We start from the raw sequence: 22,310 nt of genomic DNA, 5'->3' as shown, positions 1-22,310 counted from the left end.
TGTGGAAAGGCCAAACTGCTATATGAAGTGGTGCTAAGTTGGTAAGTAGAAATTGCCTAGTAGCTAAGGCACCTAGCTATCTGTGGGTGCTCTTAGACTAAAATGAAGGTCTTAATTCTTTGTGGCCACTAAGAATCCACAAGATGTTGTTTACATGAATAGGGCTGTAAATCACTATCTACAGGCTTAATTTCCTGAGACAAGGTGGGTAAGGTATTTGTTGTACCAACCTCTGTTGGAGAGAGACAAATCTTTGAGCTTACACAGATCTTCTACGGATTTCATTTTCTGTCACTTCAACTGGATAAGGGATTCTTACTCTGATCCCTTTTTACAGCAGGAATACATATTTTTGCTTTTCAAGGATGGATGAAGTGATCCGTTTACACCTTTAGAAATATAAAGCATCTTAATTGCAAGAGGCTCTCTACAACTAAAGTACATATAATTTTTTGAAAAAAGAAAAGGTCTTTGTGGCACCTTAGAGACTAACCAGTTTATTTGAGCATGAGCTACAGCTCACGAAAGCTCATGCTCAAATAAATTGTTAGTCTCTAAGGTGCCACAAGTACTCCTTTTCTTTTTGCGAATACAGAGTAACACGGCTGTTACTCTGAAACCTATAATTTTTTGACCAATTTCTTTCTTGCTTTTTGGCATTCAAATGGAAAAGTCAGTTTGTTACTGATGTTTAACTGGCCTGCAGTGCTTCTGAAGTCTGAAGCACTTCCTTGCCTCTGAGAATGTATGGGGACTTTACGCAACTGACGAGATGTGGCTCATTTACTCTAGGTTGGTGGCACAAGTGACATTGAGGTGAATGAAAAGAAAGACAGAGTTACTGATGCACTGAATGCTACTCGTGCAGCTGTAGAGGAAGGTATAGTTCTAGGAGGTGGTTGTGCATTGCTTCGATGCATCCCAGCACTAGATGCTTTAACGCCAGTCAATGAAGATCAAAGAATTGGTAAGCAAACTACTCAAGAATGGATTTAGTTTGAAGATTAACATTTTCCTTGTGATACCACTTACCTTCAAAAACAGCTGTTCTCTCTAGGTTAGAATACAATTCATATCAATGAGTCCTTTATGGTTATTTGGTCTGGTTAACGAGGAACCTTTGACACTCCTGATGATCTGCTATATATTAAAAATGGGAAGAAGCGTTCCTTCTGGTCTAATTTTAGAAAAAGCAGGCAAACAGCTATTCTGAGACTGGTATTTAATGCAAGAGAACTAAACTATTACTTTTCTAAACAGTTAAACAAAATGGGTGTCTCATAACAATTGTAGTTAAAATTAAAGATTGAAAACATTTCACTTAATTTGGGGAATCTAATGTGACAGTGGCTTCTAAAGATTCTTTATCTCAGAGCAGATCATGCTGTACCAAGTTTTCCTAACCATGTTTTGAGTGGGGAGTGTTTTGTCTTTGGTTAGATAAGTTCATAGCTTATTTTCAAGAGTGATAATGGTAATTTAAACAGGTGTTTGAGCCTTGTACTAGTAGTGACCTCTCTTGTAATGCTGCCCAGCAGTAGGTCATTACCTAACACTTTCCTGGAAGAGGCAGAAAATCGTTTTTTCTCCTTGTAACTTTTTAGCACATCAGTAAGTTAGAGTACTTGACTTGCAGTAGAACGCATGGAGAATGTACTGTATTTAGAACACTAAAAATACTTTTTACAGGTATAGAAATCATTAAGAGAACACTGAAAATTCCAGCAATGACTATTGCTAAGAATGCAGGCGTTGAAGGATCATTGATAGTTGAAAAAATCATGCAAAGTCCACCTGACACTGGGTATGATGCAATGCTTGGAGACTTCGTAAATATGGTAGAGAAAGGAATCATTGACCCTACAAAGGTAATGTGACCTTTTTTTTTCTCCAAAGAACATTACGGTTGTACCTTATTTTAATGGAGGGAGAACTAGTATTGAATTTTTTTTTCCCCCCCATTCTCTTAGGTTGTAAGAACTGCCTTGATGGATGCTGCAGGTGTTGCTTCCCTTTTATCCACAGCAGAAGCTGTAGTTACTGAAATTCCTAAAGAGGAAAAGGAAGTGCCCATGGGTGGAATGGGTGGAGGAATGGGAGGTGGCATGTTCTAATTCCTGGAATACTGATCCATGGTGAACTGTGATGGTTGAGACTGACAGTTTGCTAAAACTTCAGAAGTCAGTGCAAGGGGTGGATAGTGACTGAAGTGAGGCTGGTGTTTAAAAGAATCACTGTAACCATTAGTTACTGGATTTCATTTAACTCATGTAACTGTTTACAGTCACTGTCCATGCCTACAGATAAATTATTTTGTATTTTGCAATAAAGACATTTGTACATTCCTGCTACTGGGTGCAAGATCCACATACCAGTTTTCTGCTTTAAATTTAATCAAATTAAGGCACTTGAAATTCTGTTTAATCAGAATTTATTGGTGCTTCCCACTACTAAGCAAAGTTCTGATGAAGTCATTGTGTGCAAGACTTAAATTGTACAGAGACAAATATACAATTATGTGACAACCTCTATGTAATAAAAGATTGTTCAAAGTTATGAAATGTATCGCCTTATTCACCTGTCCATAAACCTTTAACAATCAAACCTAATGCTAACAGGGATCACATTTAAAGTCTGCTAGAAATCTGACTGTTAGTGCTGGGAAGGGATGGAGTATTTGTTTAAGAAACAATCCTCCCCTCCATGGAGGGTGAGTGTAGACCACAAGCTCAACTGACAGTTCTTAAGAAAAATTAATCTTAAATTTAATGTAGTTGAAGTAGTAAGCTATGGACAGGGACTTGTCACTCTGCCTATTGAGTACTAATCCTATTTCATGTATTGGATCCTTTTAGCAGCAGTGTTGGGAAAACTGTGAGGGTATGAAAGAATAAATTGCCTATGATATTTCAAAAGGAATCTTGTGTTTTCTAGAGGAGAATTAGCAGGTCTTGTAAAGTAAACTAGTACCCCCCAGGTTGAAAACTAACAATTTTGTATCACCAGACACTCTACTAGAACATGGAGAGGAGATTTTTTTTGTCACTGCTTTAAACACATTGGGGTGTATATTTTTAACACCTGAAGTTAAAGAACCATACCTCTACAGCTGCATGAAGAGTGTTGCAACTCATGATGTCCTCCAGGGAAAGTGGGAGAAAATTTTCCTTCAGTTTAAAGTTTGCAGAGGGACAGAAAACTCAAGTCAGTCTCATGGTTCCATGTTCCCAGCAAACAGTGAAGCTATTGTATGGGGAGGGAAATTGTGCACTCAGTGTAATGCCTGCAACTGATTTAAATCTCCTCAGTTTAAGAATCTGAAGGGATTTACTTTTTCCTGGGATATCTACTCTATATATACTTAATACATCTAACTTTTCTGAAAGGGAAAAGGGGTAAATATTTCACTGATTTCAGACTTGATCTAATGGTAAAATTAAAAACAGGAATTAGGCAATTCAATATAATATAGAAAAAATGCAGATCTCTTCATTCACTTAATTTATAGCTTTAATTTTTGAGACAATTTAGCTCCAGCTTGCTTTTGGGGAGGAGGGGGAATATAGACAGTTAAGACAAGGGAATAACTCTAATGCCAGCCCATCAAATGCATTCAAGAATTCTTGGCATAATTTACCCCTTTGCATTGTTTTAATGTTACAGTAATCTGTTTGATGGTAGTACTGAATGGGTGGATTTAAGTAGACTTTTAAAAAGCTTCCTTTAATTGCTCACTTTAGACCTTTGTATTTAAGTGAATTACATATACTTTGTACAATGCCACACTGATTTAGTCTACATCAGCAAGTTGTAGAACAAGTAATTGCTGCTCTTAACTTGTTATGTGTCAGTTTATATTTTTACCACAGCTGCTAATCTGATGGCAATACTTTGTCCACAGGAATCTTGTCAGTTAAAATGTACTGAAGCCATCTATTAATGCATTCTTCTTTCAGTCTTTTTTGACACACAAGTCTAGTATTCCTGATGCAGGGAAAAGTAGGAAGTTACAGGCAGTTGTCTTTTCCTGAACTTGTTTGGGTTGATACTGATACCATGAGAATAAGTTACATATGTTCAAAAACTGTTAATAACTTAAACTTCATACACTTATTACAAACACTGCAAAAAACTTAACAGTTTAGATAAGGCAGTAATGCTGATGTGCTGTTCATCATATAATCAAACTGTTTGGCAAGGTAAAGGCAATCTTGGTTGGCTAGCTGACAGAAGCTGCCACTCAGCTTGTTACAAACACCATACCCTGAATTGCACTTGAAGCTTGAATATTCCTCTATGTACATCTGGTTCCATCTTATATGCATGTTTTGTACAGCAGTATCACACAAAGCTAAGTTAAATAGATGCCCACAGAAAAGCACCTCTTATAAATAAGGTGTACAAATTAGAGTATAATAAAGGTAGAGAACTAACTTTTTTCCCTTTATGTGTGATGAATTTCATGAAACATTAGCTCCCGAGGTATACTAGTTTCTGGGCCATAGAGTTTGGATGCTCTTCTCTCAAAGGCAGCTACCATCTGTTTAACAACTTCATCAAAAAATAGTGTTGCAAGTTGAGAGTGTAGAAGTGAACGAAACTCAAAAGAAACCTGTTTGAGAAATCAAGAAGAAAGATTGTTCTAGCATCTATCATTTCAGTGACTTTGATAAAGCAAGATTAAATAATCTGTTTACTTAAGGGTATTTTTAATTGTATATCTAGCACAATTTAAAACAACTGTAAGAAGGGGAGATTTAACCCTATGCAAATGAAGTTTATATATCCCTCTGAAAAATATCAAGTGAAAACTCATGAGCCATTCAACCCAGTTCATTTTTAGATAGCATCTTTCATACATGCTACAGCCCAGAATACTTCAGTAATAATACAAAAGCACAATCACTATTTAAAAAAAAAGTGAAGATGGGTGAATAATGCATGCAGTTATAAGTTCATGACTGAGGCAAACTGAGACCTAGGTAAATGAGAGGAAAAGTGTGAAAATAGATTTGAATTCAGGTGAGTAAGGTCTGGCAGACATGGAGTTACAGCCAGAGATCATTTATGGGTGGCACTGAGCTAGATCCTGAAATGGAGAGAGAATGTGTAAACACAATTGAACACAAAAGGCGTTTCATTTTAACACTAAATCTAGTTTTTACCTTGACTTGTGGTTGTCATAATATGCTATAGCTACATTTAAAGCAAGGAAAGAATAATATGGCAATTAGGGAGGAAGACCAGCTGCTACTTTTCCACATCCCATCTTTCAGTGATTAAGGCTATAGCTTTAACTTTGCTGCAAACTACATTTGCTGCTCTCACCACCTTTGGATCCAAGTATTCCAATTAGTGAATGGTCTCTCTCAAACACAAAATGAGAACTGATTTTATACAGCACTAACGTATTAGTTATAAGCAGCAAGGCCTAAGACTACTACAGTCCCAGATTTTGGATCCTATCATTCTCTCTAACCATTTAACTATTCTTGCATTTAAAACAAAAATATCAGCATAAAGTAAGCATTAGGAAAGAGAAAGGAAGCTTAAATAACTCATGACAACCATGTTACTGTTTACATGAAATAGCCTGTCATATTACTTGGTACTGTCCCTAGTTAGGGAACACTCATCACTATAAACTGGAATCTTGTCTTAACTCAGTTATATTGGTTTTGCATACACAAGTCACCCTAGTAAGAGAAATCTTTTTACAAAATTTCCATATGGTTTAGTAGGTGATAATTTACCACAATCAGTACTAAGAGCTGCAGCATGGTGTTAAGATGTACTCAGCTGCTGCAGGTGCACTCTTTCCTAGAAGATGCTTAAACATCATGTGTCATTCTTCCTAAGAGTCAGTGTTAAGAGTGGTGTCCCAATTAAATTCTAAATGAGGCACTCATTGCCTGCCTATAAATTGACCTTACAGCTTCAAATAGATACAGCAGTCTTCCTCTTGAGTTGTGTGGAATGGTGCGCATATTAATCTGCTTATACAAGGGTTTTAAGCACATGCAACTTTACTCAAGCAAGACAAGCACATTTTGGCAACTCTAAAAGTTCTTTATGGAACAAGAACTACAGGGCAGAGACCAAAAGTTGTGTCCTGCAAAAAAGTATCAGTGTTTAATTTTGTTTAAAAACTTCAGATACTACAGATTTCTCCAGTGAACTAAAGATAACACTATGCTGTATTCAAGCTATGTAGGAAGAAAGGTTAAAAAGAGCTAAAACACAGCTTAGATCTAAGATACTTCTCATTCAGAATTCACTGCTGACTTGGTTGAAGACTGGCACAGTAGCCTGTAGGAACAAGCAGCAGCCCACAGCTCAGATTTCTATTTTTGCATCTAAAGCTACATCCCTAAAACTACATTTTTAATTGTTTCACTTAAACCCTCAGTTATTGCAAATAACTTAGTTCTACTCTGGGCACGGCTTGCAGATGTAGAGCACTTTGAGTTAAACCAGCCTTCGTAGAGCGCAGTAGGCAAAGCGCTGCAATCTGTCCACAGACAGCTACAAGCGCACTGGCATGGCCACATTAGCAGCTCTTGCAACAGCCACAGAGGGCAGTGCATTGTGGTAGCTATCCCAGCATGCAAGTGACTGCAACATGCTTTTCAAATGGGGGGGAGGGCTGGTGGAGTGTGACAGGGAGTGTGTTGTGTGTATGTGGGGGGAGAGAGCATGTCGGCATGCTGTCTTGTAAGTTCAGACAACAGCAGACCTTCCTCCCCACCACCCCTCTCTCTCTCACACACACAGCATTCCACAGTAATGGTTGCTGTGTCTCGGAGCAGATAATAGAGCTTTCAAAGGGCATATCCACATACCTGCAGCAATTCCAAAACTATGCCAAGAGTGGCCACTTGACTTAAGGGGATTATGAAATGTTTCCGGAGGCTGATCAGAGCGCAGTAATGCAACACCTCATTCACACTGACGCCCGGGCATTTCAGCCAAGCATTAATCTTGCTGAGGTGGAGTACCACGAGTGCTCTACGTGCCTTACTAGTGTGGACGGGTAGTGAGCTAGGACGCCTGGGGTTGCTTTAATGCGCTCTAACTCACAAGTGTAGCCAAGCCCTCTGTCACATTCCAAAAGGCTGTGGAGATGTCTCTGCTACTTCTGTTCCCAGCAGTATACACTGTTAAGTGATGTCAAAGATGGTAAAATGTTTTATTCAGAGAGCAAGCATAAGGAATAACCATTAGTGTGCTTTACTTTTCTAAACTAGGTACAAACATTTACTAATCCATAACACCACACCGGTAAAGTACTGTAGATACGTATTAATCATAGTTTTGCAGATGGGGAAAAGACTTAAATTACTTCGCTGTAGACACACAGCGAGTCAGCAACAGAGCAAGATTAGAATTCCAAAGTGCCTCACTCAGAGTCCTCTTCTACATCCAACGAACTCAACTGTCTCTACTTCGGTTACTGATACAAACCATTTACCTCTTCAAAATACGGTGGATGGCAAAGGGCCATGATAGCAGTTCCACGTAAAGTCAAACAGTGTCCATTTTAAGGCCAATTTTGACTCCCTTTAACAACCTAGAATGTCATAAAGTGGTTTATGTAAGATTTTTTTTCTTTTAAAGTTTGTGTTTCCTTAGAACAAGGTATCTGGATTATGGGATTTAAAACCAGTCATTCTGACTTTCTCAACTCACACAAGGTTTGGGATAAAGCCTTCAGCATTTCTGCACAATCAGTGGGAGCTAGCATACTGCTTTTTTTGAGGAGCTTTAGGACAATAAATTTTTCTGGGGAGCTTTTACATTCTATGAGTAAAATAGCTTGGGGGTCCATACATCTTGCAAGCTTAAGTGGCATGTCCTGCAAGATCATTTAATTTTACAAGCATGTGCTTGTTTTCCTATTCCTGAACTTGTGATGTCCCCAATCCCAATAAATGGAAGGAGATTAGCCCATGCAAGAGGGTCTCAAATTACAGGAGGCACCAAAAGAGCTCTCTCCTATTTACAGGAGAGAGAGTGTGTTAAATCAGGGAACTCCAGCAGATGGCAACAATATCTACCCACACATGAGTACAGCATTTGCTGCTGTAGGCCAGGCTGTATACGGAGGTGCAAGTTTTCAGGTAGGTCCCTGGCTTGGGAATGACCCCCCAAAAAAAACACACCTCTCTCTCTCTATATATATATATATAGCCAGAGAGAAAGATATACACAGAGGAATTAGGAGATAAATTTAAAAAAACAAATAACTAAGAAGGGAGATGGGCTAACACAGTTTTGAGCTGCAGTGGTTTCCCATCATAGAATAGAGAGGCGTTATTTTCCCTGAATACAACTCCAGTGTAACTGTCTGGAATACTACTTCCAACTGCAGCCACCTCATTACCAAACCATATAAACTGCATGCAGGCAGTTCATAAGGGAGCAAGAAGTGATTAAGGGACTGGAGCACTTATGTGGAGAAAAGACTAGAACAGAAGAGCTCAATACATACAGCTTGGCTGAGACAACCAAAAAGGGACTGGATAACAGTACAAAGGAGGAAGAAGAAAGGTCAGTACACAAAAAAGGAAGAAAAAAAAGAGTCTACTCTATGCTAAATAGCAGAGGGAAAATACCACTCCTCTCCATTGGAATCCTCTCCATTGGAATATTTAAAACTAGAAGTTAACATGAGAACAATCCTGTATTTGTGGGGCCATGGTCTAGATCATCTAGTAGGCTTTTCTATCACTGACTGAGACAAATACATATGGGATAATTGTGTCTGGCAGCCTGGAAAACACCAACATTAAGTGTTTAGTAGTTTGAGGGGAGGAATATACTCAACCCCTTGAACTATTTCATTGCAGTGGAAGCTAATGTTTTCATCAAAGAAGTATTCCTCATGAGGACTAGAAAGGGAAGTTTTCACATGGTAAAGTTTAACAGTAACTTTTGTAAAGTTAACATGATTTTTCAGTGCATGTGCTTAGCATATTTTTCATTAGTAGCAGCACATTTGTGTTTATCATGGCTGTAGTTTGCTTTTAAGTACATTTCCAGCAGTCAGTGAGCTTAATTACCATACTTACTGAAAAATCCAAGGTGCATGTTCTTGGATAACCTGGGATTCCTGGACTGAAACGCCACACTGTTTCCAGATGATTAAATAGTTTCCCATCTGTGCAGGATGCCTAAAAGAAAGTTTAAGAGTTAAGCTAGAACTATGCTCTCGTACATTAAATATACGAGGCCGAAGTATTTCCTTTTGGAAGCTGGTATTAGGAAAGTTAATGTTTTCACGTTTCACTACATATTAAAAGGCATGGTGCAGCTAAGAATTTCTCCTGCATTGAAGCCAAGAAAAGACCAGTTTACCTAAAATAATTTCAAGCAATGTAATCAAGTTATCTACATGAGGAGCAGTTCTTAGGTAGAAAAAGGACGGTGTGGAGGGGGCCAATTTCTGTTCTCAGAGCCACAACAGATTTCAAAGCAGGTGCACAGAACTAAGAGATCGACGTATGTAGGACAAACAGAATAGTGCCCCTAGTATTGTAAATTGCAATCATTTAGTACCATTGTGTTGTAAGTACCATGGTTTTAAACAAGGCATCTGATATTTAACCTTTACTATTTCTTGTGTATAAATTATATGCACTGAAATGTCTCCAATATTTTTAATTACCCTGTGTAAATGGTCTTAATTTGTAGTTATTGTCTTTTGATGCTAAACAGTATTAGTGGCTATATGTTAAACTACCGTAGGTCTCAACTGCAGCCACCTCTGTAAGTTTGAGAGTTCACAAATATTATTTCACGAGAAATGCATGTCATTAAGGAACATATTCTACCACTCTCACTGAATGAAGAGTCTCATTGATTTCAACGTAAGGGATTAATCTATAGAAGAATAGCAGAATCTGGCCATAACTATACATATTTGGCTTCAGTTCCCAGCAAGCAGTGTTTACGGGCGGATCTGATTAGAGTCCTTGCCTAAAGTTTTATATTAGGGGAGTATAGTGGTGTTGGCTTCGTAACCTCCACTCTGGGATTGAAGATCAATGTAGCCCTTATTTTCACTCACTCTTGTTTGCTGTCCAAATCCAGATTTGGGCTGGCCATACTTCCAGCAGAGGATTGAACAATGCTCCCTCTTCAAGAATCACCTAAATGCTGCTCCCCAATTGCCTTGGAATTTTCAGAAAGAAATTACATGGTTCTTCCTCTACCCTGGGAGACAGCATGCTGCCATTGCAACTCTTCTAGCCTCAATGGACACATCAATACTAGAATTTTTTTCCTTCACATCGGCCACTGTTGATACTAACGATTCAATGCTGTCAGCAACAGCAATGGTGGATAGGCGCTGCTGGTGTTTTTGCCACCATAATAACATAAGTTAGAATGCCAGCAGCTCCTTGTCTATGGTACCATTCCCACTTTGCCAACACTGATGGATCTGAATGGTGGGAATTTTTAGGGAAAAAAAAATCCTCATATAGACAAAGACAATAGGTCTGGGAGAGACCTTAAGCACCAAAAATAGATTTCTCCCTTCACCACTCTTAGGGGTGGTTCACCACTCTAGTCCAGCGGTTCTCAACTGGGGTCCACAAGCCCTTTCAGCGGATCCACAGAGCCCCATGGCTGAAACCCAGAGCCCCAAGCCCCTGCGCTGAAGTGGCACGGGGTTGAAACCAGCACACCCCGAAGCCGGGAGCAGTGTGGGGCTGAATCCCATGTGTCCCCCCCCCACACACACAAGCTGGGAGCGGCGTAGGGCTGAATCTGGCACCCCCTTCCCTACCCCTCAAGCTGGGAGCGGCGTAGGGCTGAATCTGGCACCCCGTTCTCCCCCCAAGCCAGGAGCAGCGTGGGGGCTGAAGCCAGGAGCCACACTAGGACTGTCCCTGCCTACCTGTACACAGCCCCTAGCTACCACCTGCCTGCACCCTGAGCTATCCCACTGCCTGCACACAGCCACTAGCTACCCCCCTTTGCACCCTGAGTCGTTTTCAAACTTTTTGAACTGACTCCCCCCTTTGAGTTATATTTTTTGGTTGCATCCCCCCAAAGCCCAGACAGGCTGGGTGGCCTCCTGAGTGAGTCAGGGGTGGAGGTGGCACTCCATCCCTGAACCCTACTGTGCAGAGCTGTCTCAAACCCTGCCAGCTCTTGCCCACTCCAAAACAGAAGTAAAACTATGCCTATGCCCAAGGGTCCCCCCCAAGCTCAGAGCCCCAAGTCCTCCCCCACCGGGCTCTGGCGTTTTTATAGCATGTTGGGGGGGGGGGGGGGCTCAGCAAGAAAAAGGTTGAGAACCCCTGTTCTAGTCTTCTCCAAGACTAGATGTGCTCTTTTAAGGTGAGCTGTAAATCTAAGAGATAGTTATGAAGCAGCCTGATGCCTACCTTCACAGTTCTCTTTTAGGTCAAGAGCCAGTCTTGTAGAAAAATAGTAGGGATAGAGTCCAGTCAGCATGTGAAACCTGAACTTTCTGCTGTAATTGTTCACCTGTCTCAGGTCCTGATTTTTACCCCCCAGAATGAGAAAGTACTTTAAATAAAAGCCCTTCTCCCCACTGTACTGTCTTGGCATCTTATATCCCGCATACTTAACAAGGAATCCATTTCTGCTCTTAACAGTGTTTTTTATAAGAGGAATCCCTGGAAAGAATGGGGATGGGAGAAAGAGCAGAATTGGACTGCTTAGCCAAACAATTATCTTTAACACAAGTTATCTATGGCAATTTTACTCCATGCTGCAAGAAAATGGATGAGGTGATTCCCAAAGTGAAGGAAAGGTGTGAGACAGAAAAGTGCAAAAGAAATAAGAGATTAGGTTCCCGAGCAACCCTTGAATTTGAGCCTGAGTAGGTGTAGAGGACAAAAGAGCAGCTGAAGTGCCAGACTTCTGCTTAAAATGTTGTCCTTTTAATCTGCCTTTTTGGTTACTACCATGGTTGAAATGGTTATGAAGAAGGGTAAAAGGAAACAGATGAAAGTTATTGCCTCTGCAATATGAAAGAAGATGAAGCAGGGTTCCTTCTCTTCTGACCAGCTTAACCCAAAAGTCTCCATCTTCTCATCAGTCTTGCTACTGAACAAGCCTTCACCATTAAAGGGCTCCTTTCCAGCCAAACAGGCCAAATAATGTAAGTCATGAACGCTGGAGGAGAGTGATGACAGATGCCACAGTTCTTGCTGAAGTGTCTGAAGCATCATGCCCCTTTTTCTTTGAGAAGCGGGTAAGTCAAAATTAATTTTAAGTTTAAAGAGGATTATATAAAAAATATACTAACAAAAATATACTAAATATACTAACTATACTAACATTCGTTATAATGAAGAGAACTAGGAATGGTATATACATGTATCACATAAATGGCTGGTTATTTCTCACACAATAAAAAGAATAAAGCAAAGATTTTTCTTTAAAGACACATTTTAAAAACAATGTTCAATATCCCTCAGCTGTAATTAGGTCTTAAACAAAAGCTACACACACAGTTTTTGAAAATATAGCACCACTCAAAACAGCTTTATGAATCATTTTTGAATTTTGTTTTGAAGTCATAGTTTCCTGTTTTCTTTAAAGTATTACATTTATACAATTGGATATTAGGAAAAGTTACACACAAGAAACACACAAAATAAGAATTACCTTAACCAAGTGAGGTCTCACTAGGGTAACAACTGATGTATACTTCTCTACCACAGGAGGAAATCCTATTTCTAAGTGGGCTTTGCAGTACCCAGAACGTTTGGATAATATGTCTGACTTTTTACACCAAGGAACAAAGAGTTTGTAGTCCTCCACAACAGCTACCACTTCATACATTTCCTGCATGGAATACCTGGAAATAGAAACATGACATTACCAGTTATAAAACTGTAGTAATTTAAATATAAAAGCTTTTCAAGTTACTATAAGTTACATGGGCAACTTTAATTTGGTATTTCCAAACATATGAGTTCTTGACTTTGCAGATTTACATCCTTTTAAGATTTTAACAGTAATTTATACAGCACTGTAAATGCTGACTACACTTTACAAAAAATTAAATGAATATTTTCACTCTAAAAATCATACAACTTAGAATCTCAAAAGATACAATCAACTGAAGACAATATAGCTATTGTTAAAAAATGTACAGGTAACTTAGCTAATTAAAAATAGTTAAGAAAGAGTTGTAAGCAATTTGGCACAAATCAGTATTTGCTCAAGGGAAGCAAGACATTGGAATAGATGAGGTGCCACAGGTTAGGATGAGGTATATTGGTAAAGCTAGGTGGGGAAGCCAGCACAGTGCTTACCCACCGTCTGTTCTGTCAAGCTTCTGCTATTAGTCCCTTGCATTCGAGAGCTAAGATCCCAATCCTACAAACACACAAATGAGTAATTTGTAATTTCATGCATATGACTAGCCCCTCATATCCATAAGTGTTTGCAGGATTGGAGCCTAAATTACTCAGTATTTAAAAAAAAAAAAAGCTAAAAGCCAATTTCAAGCAGTCTGCACATGCAATTCTTCAAGATAAACACTGTTGGTACTAAATTTTAGATGTCTCAAAAATGGGGGAACCTTTTAGTCTTAAGTTTAAGCTACTTCTGTATCAAATGGACTTTACCAAAAACAAAAAAACAAACGAACAAACAAAAAACCCTAAAAAGAAGCCATTAGACTAAGATGCTGGATTTAATAAAAACCTCCCTCCGACTTTTTAATAAATCAGAATCTCATTCAAACCCTTAGGGTGAAAGCAAGATGGAAATTCTAGTCTTGTCTTGAACTAGTTTTTAATGGGGTAAATGCAGAACAGATTTTTTTTTAAACTGATTCTGACCCATATACGAAGTTTCGGCCCAGGGTAAATATTTATATCACCTTCATTGGTAATGGTCAAACAACGATATCAACATAAAAGTTTTCTATTATTCATAAAGGCTCTTCAAATACTGTGCAAGTGATTTTCCACAGAACAGTTTTTATACCTCTAGTTCAGCCTTCTAGACTACGGCCCGCGGGACTCTCCTGCCCAGCCCCTGAGCTCCTGGCCTGGGAGGCTAGCCCCTGGTCCCTCCCCCGCTGTTCCCCTCCCCGCTGCAGCCTCAGCTCACTGCGCCGCTGGTGCAGTGCTCTCGGCGGCGGGGCCGCAAGCTCCTGGCGCAGTGCAGCTGCAGAGCCCAGCCTGACCCAGTGCTTTATGCTGCGCGGTGGTGTAGCTGGCTCCAGCTGGGCAGCGCGGCTGCAGCACCGCCAGTCACTGGTGCTCCAGGCAGCGCAGTAAGGGGGCAGGGAGCACGGGGGTTGGATAGAGGGCAGGGGAGTTCAGGGGTGGTGGTCAGGCGGCGGGGAGGTGGATAGGGGTCGGGGCGGTCAGAGAGCGGGGAACATGGGGGTGGAATGGAGGCAGGGGTCCAGGGGAGGGGGGTGCAGTCAGGAAGGAGAGAGGGGTTGGATGGTGTGGCAGGGGGCAGTCAGGGGTGGGGGTTCCAGGGGCAGTCAGGGGACAGGGAGCCAGGGGAAGGGGGAATGGAGGGAGCGAGAAGCTGGAAGGGAGAGGGAGAAGGGGCTGTGCCATGCCTGGCTGTTTGGGGAGGCACAGCCTCCCCTAACCAGCCCTGCATACAATTTCTGAAACCTGATGTGGCCCTCAGGCCAAGAAGTTTGCCCACCCCTAGACATGCAAAATTGCAGTAAATTCTACAGAGATACAAATTTAAGTATGTATAATTCTGCAGATCTTTAGCTTTTCATTCCACCCTTTAGCAAATCAGCCCATTCATATGTTTTGCAGATCTGCATGCTTTTAAAATATACAAACTTTAAAAATCCTGTATTATTAGGAAAGCTGATACAACTGCTAGAGGCAAAGCTGCAGGAGTGTTTCCAAAGTTGGTTTCTGTTGGGAAATGATTTTTTGGGGGTGAGGGGGTTTGAGGGGGAAACGGCGGTGAGGGGGGCTGAGTATATGTCAAGTTTGAAGGAAAAATTACAGGTGCTTTTGGAAAGGGGAAAAAAGCTACCTTGCAGAAAAATAATAAAAACAAACAAAAAAAATCTAGCAACCATCTGACATGGAAATTGCCCTCACTGAGACCTGTCAGTCTTCTGAAGAAAACCGATTTTGATTTAACCAGTTATGACCATTTCAAAGTCAAATGTTGGCCACATACAATACAATGAGTATATTTTTAAGCACCACCTGGAGCAAACATAGGCGGCATTGCATATGTTTAGCTACACAGTCAACTCCTTAGTCCTTCAAATGGACTGGTACTCATCTCCAAGAGTTTCTAGAAAACAGACCTAATTAAAGAATCCTCCTGCTGCTGTAGTCTCTTTTTGTTTATCTCCCTCTAACCCTTCAACTCATAACTCCTCCCTTCTGCTTATTTCACCTCCTCTTTTCCTCTTTAACCACTCTCCCCTACTGGCTCCTTTCCCTATTATCTTTTATCATAGGGGGAAAACCGTAGCTCAGACCCATCTCTGTACCCTTCATTTCTTCAATCTTTCAGCATGCTGTGAACTGCCTAGTTTAACCATCAGCTACCTCAGCAACTCCATTATCTTATCCCATCAGGCCTTGTCCGCACATCACCCTCCATCCTGTGCCCAGCATTTTGTCATCTTCCCTCATACATCTTGTTTAAACTTCACATAGCAAATTCCTTGGGGGCATGGACATTCTTATTTGTTTGAAGTGTTAATTACATTTATGGTGCTTTAGAAATAGTAAGTAAGATCAGCCCATACCCACAAAGTGCTGTGCACCTCCTGATACGCACAGAGTGAACTGACTTCCAACGTGCATAGCACTTGCAGGATTGGACTCTAAGGAAGTATGGGGATGGGTTTAAATTAAAGATTAAAACATTTTAAAGACCATTTGGAAAAAAAATAAAAACAAAATTCTGATCTTGAGTTTCTCCTAAAACAACTGGTGACATTACAAACAATTAAAGCAAAGTAGAACACGCAGCCTCTTTTCTGCTTTAGGTGTCCCAATGTCAGTCATCAAATTGAGAAGAAAGAGATCCTAAACTTTGGCCCTTGTGAAGTAAAATATCTTCACTGTTTACCTAATTGTAATATTAAAGGCTTTTTGCATGTTTCCTAACAATTTAAAACGGAAGTCCCAAAACTGTGGGGCACACCCTGCTAGGAACTTCCAGGGGACATGGTGGGGAGGGAGCACCACGGAACCCCTTCCTGCCCCCAGCTCTGCTCCAGTCCCGCCACCAGCCATGTCCCTGGCTCCTGTCCCCAGCCTCGGCACAGCTCTGCTCCTGGCCCGAGCTCCATTCCTGGCCCAGGGCCAAGACCGGGAGCAGAGCTGCACCTGGGAGCGGCCCCACTCCCAGCCACAGATCCACCCCCAGCTGCAGACCCAGCCTTGGCCCCTTTACCCCTGTCCGTGTCTACTGACTTCAATGGGGCCAGATTTCACCCTCGGCTGTAGCTCTGTACTTTTGTTTCCCCATCTATAGAACAGGGATAATGCTTCCTCTCCACACACCCCAACAGCAATCTAAGATCCTCAAATGAAAGATGCAATATAAGTGCAAAGTATTAGCATGTTCTTGGAGCAAATGAGGAAAAACTAGTTGAGTTCATACCTTTGTTATTTTGCTGGAATTAGTTTTCTGCAGAAGCAGATTAAATGGTTAAGGCATTCTTTCCACTAGAAGGGGTAGCTTTTTAAATTTTATTTATTATACATTTTTTTGAACACTGGGTTTAATTTCTGGACAAGACAACTAAACCTTTCAAAACTGGCTAGTGATTTTTAGTGTCTTCATTTTTTGGTGGTCATTCTGAGGCACTTAAAAGGGGCCTGATTTTGAGGGGAGAGATGCTCTACACTTTCTGAAAGTCAGGCTCCTTTAAAATCATTAGTCACCACTAAACATAAGCCATAAACATTTCTAGTATTTCTGGTTATCTACAACAACTTATAGAAACCAAATGCACACACATCTATAAGTCTATTTCCATAGTTCTATTATACAAACCCTATAATTCTTCTCTCAGAATATTCTTTTCTTTTATTTCCGAATGGTGAAGCAATGTTGAAGAAAGTTCTTCTTGCGAAGGTACGGTTTGTTACAGATACTTGCATTTGAGGAATTCTGCTCATCAGAATACCACATGAAGCCAAGTGCCTGCAATTGTGAAAATGTTTTATTATAGTGTGTTTTTGATTAACAAAACAAATCATTAATGCTTTGAAGTAAGATAGAGAGGTGGGTGAAGTGCAATAAAAGATATGACCTCACCTATCTTGTCTCTCTAACATCCTGAGACCAACACGGCTACAATTCTGCATACATTAAAGTGAGATATACAGGCAATCTGTTCTACAGTATTGCAGAAAATTTTTGCTTCAGATGTGAAAATGAGCTCCATAACAGTCTGTAAGCTGTTCAAGATGCAATGTTAACCTTTTTTTGTCTTTGGCGAAACTAAAAATAGCTCCCAGTCATGGAAAAAAAAAAATTGGCACACAGTAAAATACAAAGGCCTTCCTTTAAGGCTTGGCTTCAACTCAGTCTGAGGCCATACACTAAACTGAGTTCACTTTGATTTGCAGACCAGCATTTCCTGCTAATATACAAGTAGTTTTCAGACGTCATCTCTAATATTTTGTCCCATTCTGAATATGTGAACAGAAAAAGAAGTTTGGAGTCTGAGATACACAGCTGAATACCATTAAAAATACATTCATATTTTTATGTTTCAGATGACAAGAAGTTAGTTTCTCCTCCCCCCTTATTTCTCTTAAAAAGCAAGTTCCTGGCTGCATGGCCTTTTGGAGAGGAAACTACACTCCCTATCCTACTTTAGACATTTGTTTCTCCTGAAACAGTTGAGATCATATATAATCTTGAATTTCAGAAATAAAACCTCACCATTTACTTTTCAGAAATACTTATAAAGGTCATATTTATATTCTCTCAATGAATTTAAGATTATGGAAAAATACAAAGCATATTTCAGTTTTAAAATGTGAATCATCACATTTATAGATCCATCTACACTGTTAAATTCAATACTCTGCTTGAGTTGGGATCTCTCATTGTTAAGAAGCACTAGTATATTTTATACAAAAGTTAACCTCAGGAAGTCCTGATTCCTGGCATCAATGCATTTAAAAGAGAGAGCTCTATTACCTACCAGTGGTCCCTCTCCCCATAATATCTAATGAACTATCTGGGTTTCTATCGTATTTCTAACACAATCAGAGCTGTAACTCTAGAATCAAGCAGTCATATGAATGAGGAGTTAAAAATGGAACTGACCTTCCCCAATAAGTTGAAAGGTTTTTTTTTTTTTAAACATAGTGCACTGGTGGATGAGTCTTCTCCTTAACCACTGAAGTCTAGCAAGTTATGATAACTAAGTGTAAACTGCCAACTATTTAAAGAAGAAACTATTAACTTTGCTGGCCTGTGACTGCAAAACATCCACTAATTTCCTACAATAACCAACAGTGTAAATTTATGGGGCAGACATTTAATACATCATGGAAGCATCACATACCTGCTCTGCACTCACCTCAATGGAGCTTTATTACAGGACATTCGAATAATACTGTAATTATACAAGCCATTTTATAAATATTCTTGAGACACAATCCCTGCTTTGAGGAGCTTATATAACAGAAATATCTACTTGAGTAACTAAATTCTATTCAAAGCTATCATGAACACTTGACAAAAATGCTTATGCCCCTAAGAACTGCAATAAGTAACAACTCAATTGTACAACTACCCCAGGGCTACAGTTACATTTAATTCTGGTTCACCATGTTAGACAGAAAACCAGTCTGGGAGGGACTTCAGAAGAGAGATAATATATACATATTTTGCAAGGTAATAAAACATGTGAAACAAGATCATAGACCACAAATATTTAGAATCGTAAACACCAGAGACAGAAAGGAATTACTTGGGATTGTATCGGAGATACAACCAGGAGTATTGGTATGAAATTAGGAAAGGGAAAGTTAGGCTGAGTATCTGGTAAACCCTTGAGAATGAGATCTATTTGACTGTAGGACAGTTGTATCTCAAAAGATGTGACTACAGTCCCATAATTTAGCAATGTGCCTGGACAAGATGCAGCAAGGGGTACCATAGAAACAATCTTGCAGTGCCAGAGAGATTGATAAAATAATTAATAAATCCTTATCCATATCCAATTTCTATAAATCTGGCCAATGCACTCAGAAAACCTGGGATAGGCTTTATTTTACATTTAAGTTAGCCTCTCTCGACCACAGACAAAAATAAAGCGTGAGAGTTTTTAACTATATATAGTACATTGTCAAAAGTAAATGTGTATTTAAATTTCTGTAATGATATAGTAAAAGTATTTCAAACCATTTTTCAGATAGGCTTGCTTTGCAACTTCCAAATCCCAATTCTAGATGTTAAACAACATAAATAAGGACAATGAGAAATAATTGCTGATAGATAGTGTCTGATTTAGAGCTTTAATACCATTCAAAGGTAGGCGGGTATGGTTAACATAAGAAGAAATTACAAGGTTAACAAGTCTGGAGAGGTTTCATATGGAATACTGCATCATCAGTTTATTTTCTCTTGATTTCATCTGAAGATAAATCAGATATCAAGAATGTGCTGTCTTTGGCTCCGATTCAAGAAAGCATCCTTATAAAAGACATCAGTGAAATACATGACACCAGTGGGACTTAAGCATAGGGCCGCTCTTGAATCAGGCTTTTAACTCTTTCAAGGACACATGTAGTAACAAAGTATTTAGTTTAGGTATATAAAAAACAGTGCTCAACACTCATTGTTCATCCATCTTCAGACACTACATATTCCCAATTTTACAGATAGGGAAACAGATTTAGAGCATTAGTGACTTGTTTAAGGCACAGAGGGCAGATAGCAGCAGTGCTCATATTAGAACTCGAAAGTACTTGGCTTCTAGTCCTGCATTTACCCGTCTCTAGCAACAGGGCAGCCAGCTTTCACATCTTAGTATACATTTTTACTATTATCCAAACCAATCATTTACTGCTTTATCTCCAAATGCTAGGACAACTACTATGGTACCACATGTCTTTCATGCTCCAAGGAGTCAACAGTTACTACTGTATCTTACATGTTCAAACAACATATACTCCATGATTTTATTAAATTTAAAAAACTAGATCTGTTTTAAGATTGAAGTTGATTAGAATCAAGTACTAGAAGAAGAGAGATATCTAACAAATGATAGAAAAAACATATTAGTACTAAGGATGTGCCACTGTAACCATGTTCATAGTTTCTCAAATATCAGTTTCATAAAGTTAATGTCATCTAGTGGCTGTTTTATGGCCTATGACACCAATGTGACATAAGTTGATCTCATTCCAAATCCTAGTGGACATCAATTTCTCCCTCATTAGTTAGTCTGGTACTCAACACATAGGCAGAGCAAAGCTCACACATTAGAGGGGTTGTAAGCAGCTGCGTAGTGTTAAGATACCACATAGACATCTTTTCTTTTCACACAATTGTGCAGCTTTCCACAATGCTCCTCTCTGCACTAAGTGACAAAGGAAAATGCACAGGCCAAAGTACTTTATGGAAGAGTGGTCTGAATGTCTCTCCTTTTATTAATAGCACATTATTGAGTAAAACATTAATAGATAGAGGTACGTACTTGGTACATGCATTATACAAGTTATTATAAAGATACGTTTATATAAATTTGGTACAGATTGGATCTATAGCTAAAGTATTTGGTAGATCATGAACATAGTGCTTATAAAAACCTAGTAATATCTACACTCCCTTAATTCTTTATCTCACTGTCAAGGACAGAAAGTTCTGAACACACTATCATTTTAAGACAAGTTACACTTGGATCAAAAGCACCTAAACATCACATTTGTTTAAGATGGGCTATAACCATATAAACACAGTTTCTGGGAATGGAGTTTGTCCTCAAACCACACATACTAAAATAATTTTTAAAAAGGTTTCAGAGTAGCAGCCGTGTTAGCCTGTATTCGCAAAAAGAAAAGGAGTACTTGTGGCAACTTGGAGACTAACAAATTTATTTGAGCATAAGCTTTCGTGAGCTACAGTTCAGCTTCATCAAGGAAAGCTACTTTCCTTTAACAAGGATGAACTATTTTAGTATCTCCAGCCCACATTAAACTTCACTTGAATGTGGACAGGACATAAAATTACTTTTTTTTCCCCCTCCAAAGAGGGGAAAAAAGATCTCACATTTTTCTACTTCAGTCCCTGTGTCAAACAACTAAATGTAGTTTATGACATCATGAAGGGATTTTGACTCCAACCTATTTATTACCACACACACCTTACCTCAACCTTAACATGGAGGCACAACCAGCAGCTCCCTAATAACAATAAAGGCTGCAAGAGTCCCTTTATTATTTCACTCCTTATTAAAAGAAATAGTTGAGTCCATTTTGCTTTCCAAGTTTTCTTTTGTTTTCACACAATTTGCCTCTATAATTGAAAGACTGGGTTTAACAGAAACAGCTGTGACACAAAGTGGGTAGATCTTGACTCTTAATCAACCTTACATTTATTAAAATGTCATGACACAGGTCTTGAAATATGTTTGAAATCTACCCCAAAATTATATATATTGGTTCAGCTAAAAAGAGTGTCAGTTTGCTAACAGTTAATGCTTTGCATTTCCTTCAAGCAGAACTAGACATTTCATTTGCAGTAAAGTTTGTTGGAATCACAATATTCCTGGGACTGTATTTCACCCTTAAATTATCCCCTTAACTCCAGCCTGATGTTGGGGCTACCTAGGGGGGATTTACCTAGCTACCTATTTATTGCTTTTGAGTTGGAAAGAGACCTGGGCCCCTGGACCCCAAATCCTCAGCCAGAGGGGGGCTCCGAGGGGAGCAAGCAGTTGCCCCATTCATCTCCAGCGTGTTCACTCTGGAGCCTACTGACCGCAAGGCGAATGTCAACGCTGCTAATTATCGCCACTCAGCTCCTGGGTGGAGCAAGCAGGGGCCACCTCTCACGAGGTGGGGGAGCGGCTCAAGGGAGATTCCCAGTTCCTACGCGGTGAGAGGAGCCGCTCGCAGCGCGGGGAAGAACGGGCCCCGGGGGGGGGGTCATCAGCCCCTTTAAACCGCCCCATGTCCCTGTGACTGGAGGACCCCGCCTACCTGAGAACGCTTCTGTGCGGCGCCGTGAGCCTTTCGGCGAGCACCTTCCCAAGCGCCCGGCCGCTCCGCGCCATGTTCAGCCCCGCTACCTCACCCCCCCATCCCAGTCAGCCAGCCAGCCTGCCTGCCTAA

The 22,310-nt window shown here is 40.0% G+C and overlaps 2 protein-coding genes across 8 annotated transcripts in view; one reads left to right on the top strand and one right to left on the bottom strand.

Moving 5' to 3' along the window:
- The window catches only part of HSPD1 (heat shock protein family D (Hsp60) member 1), a 17,345-nt gene extending 14,603 nt beyond the window's left edge, over positions 1-2,742 (top strand). The window contains exons 10-12 of the mRNA XM_073306305.1: positions 793-967; positions 1,690-1,868; positions 1,971-2,742. Of these exons, the coding sequence (XP_073162406.1) occupies positions 793-967; positions 1,690-1,868; positions 1,971-2,114 (498 nt within the window). The 3' untranslated portion in view covers positions 2,115-2,742. The remainder of the gene's footprint in view (positions 1-792; positions 968-1,689; positions 1,869-1,970) is intronic.
- COQ10B (coenzyme Q10B) overlaps positions 1-22,310 on the bottom strand; it is a 24,734-nt gene extending 2,424 nt beyond the window's left edge. Inside the window, exons 1-7 of one of the 7 annotated variants that reach the window (XR_012154352.1) lie at positions 22,179-22,310; positions 17,008-17,157; positions 12,649-12,841; positions 9,072-9,173; positions 4,435-4,612; positions 3,102-3,243; positions 1,033-1,140 (exon numbers count right to left, since the gene is read on the bottom strand). Coding sequence is in view for 1 of the 7 variants with exons in the window: in XM_073306307.1 (XP_073162408.1) it covers positions 4,445-4,612; positions 9,072-9,173; positions 12,649-12,841; positions 17,008-17,157; positions 22,179-22,252 (687 nt within the window). In the remaining 6 variants the exon portion in view is untranslated. Of the gene's footprint in view, positions 1-230; positions 390-1,032; positions 1,141-3,101; positions 4,613-9,071; positions 9,174-12,648; positions 12,842-17,007; positions 17,158-17,271; positions 17,649-22,178 lie in introns of all 7 variants that reach the window. The other 6 variants (XR_012154354.1, XR_012154353.1, XR_012154351.1 and 3 more) reach the window with 6 other exon arrangements.

Source organism: Lepidochelys kempii, chromosome 11 (genome assembly GCF_965140265.1).
Source record: "Lepidochelys kempii isolate rLepKem1 chromosome 11, rLepKem1.hap2, whole genome shotgun sequence".
In the NCBI taxonomy this organism is placed as follows: domain Eukaryota; kingdom Metazoa; phylum Chordata; order Testudines; family Cheloniidae; genus Lepidochelys; species Lepidochelys kempii.
The sequence above is the reverse complement of the archived record's forward strand: the minus strand, read 5'-3'. Positions and strand labels throughout refer to the sequence as shown.